This window comes from Pterocles gutturalis, unplaced genomic scaffold (genome assembly GCF_000699245.1).
Source record: "Pterocles gutturalis isolate BGI_N339 unplaced genomic scaffold, ASM69924v1 scaffold6195, whole genome shotgun sequence".
In the NCBI taxonomy this organism is placed as follows: domain Eukaryota; kingdom Metazoa; phylum Chordata; class Aves; order Pterocliformes; family Pteroclidae; genus Pterocles; species Pterocles gutturalis.
Genome location: NW_010143309.1, coordinates 212343 through 217553, shown reverse-complemented (window position 1 = coordinate 217553; position 5211 = coordinate 212343). Strand labels below are relative to the sequence as shown.

Sequence of the window (5211 nt, the reverse complement as noted above, 5' to 3'; positions counted from 1 at the left end):
GGAAAGAGTTATACTATAGGGCAAGCACTTGCTGTGCAGCAAGTGAGGTATTCTTATTGTGTCTTTATCACTGAAAGGAAATGCATTTTAACTCTGTTACCAAAGCAAGAACATTGTTTAAATTAATTAATTTAAACAGAATTTCTGTGTATGCTTCACTTACAAGTGCCTTTCCTAGTGCTGCCCTTCGTTTGTTTTTTTGTCTTATGCGCCTGTGATACTAACATTATTTAATGGGAAGGTACTGTGAGATTAATATGCATAAGAATGTGAGATGTGGAGTCAGATGAAATTATTCTCAATTCCACCTGCTGTCTTATTACCAATTTGTTCAATACTGTCAGTATCCTCAGCATAATAAAGAGGATAGATGAAGCAGTTTTTTTAGCTCTTTGATAAAGAATTACAGTTATAAGAGTTAGTATAGAGTTGGAAAAGGTTTGTATGCTGTGTTCACTTTGATGTTTACAGGTTTATTTTTTTATAGCTTGTTGAATTTTTGTTTTGTGTACAAAAGGACTGTACTATATTTTTCCTTAATGCAGAGTCTAGACCAAAGCAATTGCTTGTGTATATTAATCCATATGGAGGAAAAAGACAAGGGAAAAGGATTTATGAACAGAAAGTTGCTCCACTCTTCAGTCTGGCTTCTATCTCCACTGATGTTGTTAGTGAGTAATGAATATTTTAATTTCTTAATAAACACAATGTGAACTCTTTAGAACATCTCTGAGTAGCTTAAGTTCTTTCTGTCAGTTACTATTTCTTATTAAGGAAACTAAGAGGTAGAGGAGGAATGTTTTATAATTCAGGCATAGGTAGCCAGATAGATGATGACCTTATATCAATTTTCTGCCTACTAAATTAAAACTTGAGCTATCTGAGCTCTTTGTTTATAAGATACTATCTCCTCTTTTTCAGTTTTACTGTTAAAACCAATTGCCCATTTGCACGATTTTTTAGTAATATATTTTTCTGTATATACTGCAGTGAATGTCTCTTTCAGTCATTTCCTTGGCATAAAATCTTTTGAAACATATTTTATGGGCAGGCTGTTTTACAGTCACATTGGTAATATTATCATGGTTATTAATGAAATAATAATATTTCTTTTATAATTGTATATTATATACCATTTTGTAATAGTAATTTTTAATGTGTTTATTTATTCATAGTAACTGAACATGCTAACCATGCTAAGGACAATTTATTTGAAGTTAATATTAGTAAATATGATGGGTAAGTAACTTCACTTTTTTTTCTTTTCCAACTGATATATCCAGTAATCTGTTTGTTCTTTTTTCTAAAATGGTAGCCTTCATTGCTGATACATTTATTGGAACAGATGAAGGTTCTGGGGTGTGTTCCTTTCTATAGATCTACATTTAGGAGTATAAAACAAAAATTAAACTGGTTTCAGTAAATCTGTTCAACACAAAATATATTCTAGTGTAGTATGACAATGTTTGCATGAGATTTGTGTTCGAAAGATGGATGTGAGATTACTTCTGCTCGTCCAGAAGTTGAGCATTCTGTGATAGCTTGAAAGCTGTTCTGGTTTGCAGTACAGGTGATCTTGACAAATGCAGGAGTCCAGAACACCACATCAGTAGCATTCAGCCTGTGTGTGAGAACCATGAACCATTTAGAAACGTTTCAGATAGCAAGAGGAAGTATGTAGGGCTGTTCAAATAGTGGCTACATTATTTGGCTTTATTTGTGTTTGTTCTTATGTGGAATTACTGATTTAAAAGAAGACCTAACTGAATGGTGAAATCGCATTCCATTATTAAATCTGCTGTAGAAGCAGAATATTTTAATAAATAAGATAGTCATTCCAGTTTCTGGTTCATGACATGGAACAAGTTACATGACTGGAAAATCATTAAAATGTATGCAGAACCTACACAGATAATCTCTCATATCTACAGTATTTTAAAAATAGTATCCTGTTGTGCTTTTTGACAGGTACATTTAAACTGGTAAGTTGCAGAAATAAAACACTTTGTCTTTTCAGAATCCTTTTGCTGGGGTAGCAGATCGATGTGCATTGTATAAATCAAGTGAGGACATGATGTTGACGAGTCGTGACAGTTAGAAACTACATTCACAGGTTGAGTTTCAGACTTCAGCGAGGAAGGGAAACTGGAATCCTAGGAAAACCTAGTTAGTTAAGAATTTTCCTTTTAATTTGACTTAAGTGGTCTGAAATGGATAATACTGACATTTGGTAAAATTCCAATACAGAGCAGAAAAAGGAAGCAAGTGAGCCCATGTCCACTCTGAGCAAATTGGGTTTTTTTGCAACAAGTGTCAGTGACCGATTGTAGTGGTACCTGAAGGGTTTTTGGCAGATTCTAACAGTTATTGTAATTTTTTTTCTTTTTTTGGTGTTTTTTTTTTTGTTTTGTCTCTCTAACATGACTGAGCTAAACAATTGGTCAGAGAACTGCATCTTTTGAGAATCTTGTGATTCTTCTGTTCCTGGGCTGGGCCTTAAAGGCAGTTAGCTTGGGAACTACAACCTGTCTTTCTAAGCCTGATTTTTCTCCATCGTGTACAGGTCTGTTCCTGTGGTGAACAGTGATGTTAGGAAGGTGTTCTTGTATTAATAGTACTTCTAAAAGAACAGATCACATGGTTATATGGAAGATTTTTAAATGGTTGAACCACGTAAATACATATGTTTCTTCAAGTTTGGTTGACTCTTCTCACATACAGGAAAAGCATCTTTGGATTCCTACATCTAGTTGTTCACCTGTCCTCTTAGATTGACTCTCATAGAGGTGGCTTTCTGTTCATTCAGTCATGAGATTCTTCATTTAATCTCCATATTCCCTATTTGGCAAAGCCATCCTTGTAATTTTGGAACTAGCTACAGGATACTTAATGATAACTGCTTCACTGCTTTCCAAGTGTGTTTGCTTGAGACAGCTTATTTCAAGCTCTTATTCATGTTTCCTGTTCTTCCCATTTCCCCTTAGAAGAATTTCTTACGGTGAGCATATTAATCTTATAGCTCTTCCTCCAGGGAAGTGGTGGAGTCACCATCCCTGGAGGTATTCAAGAAATGTGTAGATGTGGTGCTTAGGGACATGGTTTAGTGAGTTAGGTGGTGTGGGTTGACAGTTGGACTTGATGATCCTTGAGGTCTTTTCCAACCTTAATGATTCTGTGATAGAACAGCTTCTGTTTGAAGACAGTTACTTAGAATATTAATTCCGTTACAATATAGCAAGTTTTTGTACATCATTGTGCAGAACAGCTAGACCATGGTGTAATACTGTGCATGAAACGACCATGTTTAGAGTAAGTCTGACATGTATTAATCACTGTGCTTCCTTATCCATATGGCTGTTGCACAAGCCTTTGTAAAACTGTTTCAGGTTGATTTTTTTTTACTAATTCTTGAGTTGGTTCACAGAATGGTTGAGATTACAAGGGACTTTTAAAACTCTGTCTTGTGAACTTGCTTCTCAAGTCCTTTAGCGTATGTAGTTTACTACATTTAGACATTAGACAGTTTACCTGTCTAAAAAGTGAAATGCTAGTCCATTAGAAAAATAAACCCAAAATGTAAGAATCACTCAAAAATCTCTCTTACAGTAGTTCTTCACTAGGGACCTTCACACAGCTCGCACATTGATCGTTTGATGTTTGCAATGAATTTGGTCATGCTGATGTTGTGTATGTGAACTTCTTTATCTGTCAGTATTTACCCTTGATAGGTGTAGACATTCATATCATTGTCATCTCTGAGTGTGCATGTAGTATTTGTTATGAATAAAACACTACTGTGACGACATTGACCTTGAACGGACATGGACATTTTTGTCCGCTTAACCTTTTTCTTAGAGTCTGTAGAGAAAGAAGAGATGATCTAAAGTTTAGGAATAATGTAGTTAAGCCATAAGAAATTAATTCTAAATGAAAAACAAACATCCTCTTCTCCCTTCTCTCCCAGTCTCTGAGATCTGGTCTTAAGAGTTGGACAATGTATATTTTTAAGACTGTCCTCTCCATTCGTGAAAAAATGACTGTGTTTTTTCAAGCTTTCCTTCTGCTGAAAATACAATAAGTAAATTTAAGTCATCAATACTTAAAAATGAAATAAACTAACCTGTCGTATGAAGTAAGTACTCATTTTGCAATATATGTTAACTATGTGAAAGAGTAAGTATTAGTTTATGCATTGGAAGTGATTGCTATAGATAACAGTAAACATTCCTAAGCCTGTATGCTGGGGACTACATGCGTAACTTTGGATTCGTCATGTGTTCCTTTAAAGTGTATTTGAATTAGTTTTTTCAGTTAAATGTTGGTGCTTTTAGAGTTCAGGGTATGCATTTGATTATTGGGCATGAAATGTATGCAACTGTAAAAGTCTTTCACTTCCTACTATTTGGTTGGCTGTGGACTCTCTTCAGATCTTCAACATTTTGAGGATCTGTGCAGCTGCTGCACCAGCTCTGACCTGAATTAGGTGTGCAAAACAAAGTTTTGCATCTGGTAACATTTAGAACTCTGTTTTCTTATGAATGGTTAAGTAGATATACATGACTTCTGTCTGTTTGGACTCCCAGCATGTGCAGAAGAGCATGCAAGCATTCACTTTTCAGGCTTTTTGGCTTTTTGCTTTCATATGATGTATATCCCTATTAAATTAGTAGCGTAAAATATACTGCCTGAAGCCACAAATATTAACTTACATTTCCCTTCTTAGTAAAGATACCGTTTCCATTTTGTTTACGTAGAAAGCTGTGTGTGCATTCCTGTTCAGTGTTTTCCTTGTACAGTGAATTTCCATTGATATTTGTCTGTCTGCATACAGCAATAGAGGATAAAGATTTAAGTTGCATTTCAAAATTTTCTTCTAATATTACAGACGTGCATTTGCAGTTGTGTAGTTTTTTTTTTCCTGCTTTTTGTTAGTTTCAAAGTTGACTCTGGGCTACTATATTCTGTAAAAATCCAGGAGGTGAATGGAACAACTCTTTTTGATGTGCCCAGTGCATGCCCTAAGTAGAACACTTGCCGTGTTGTTTATTGACTGTTAGTGTGCATTCTAATTTGTGTTTCCTGGCAGTGTTGTTTGTGTTGGTGGGGACGGCATGTTCAGTGAAGTGATGCATGGTCTCATTGGAAGGATGCAGAAGGACTCTGGCATAGACCAAAATAATCCCAAAGCACCGTTAGTCCAGTGCAATATAA

At 35.3% G+C, this 5211-nt stretch overlaps 1 protein-coding gene across 1 annotated transcript in view; it reads left to right on the top strand.

Moving 5' to 3' along the window:
* Nucleotides 1–5211, top strand: part of CERK (ceramide kinase) — a gene marked incomplete at its 5' end in the record, with an annotated part of 32716 nt that overhangs the window by 3993 nt on the left and 23512 nt on the right. Inside the window, 3 exons of the mRNA XM_010084678.1 lie at nucleotides 546–671; nucleotides 1176–1239; nucleotides 5087–5211. The exon at nucleotides 5087–5211 is cut by the window's right edge and continues 3 nt beyond it. Of these exons, the coding sequence (XP_010082980.1) occupies nucleotides 546–671; nucleotides 1176–1239; nucleotides 5087–5211 (315 nt within the window). The remainder of the gene's footprint in view (nucleotides 1–545; nucleotides 672–1175; nucleotides 1240–5086) is intronic.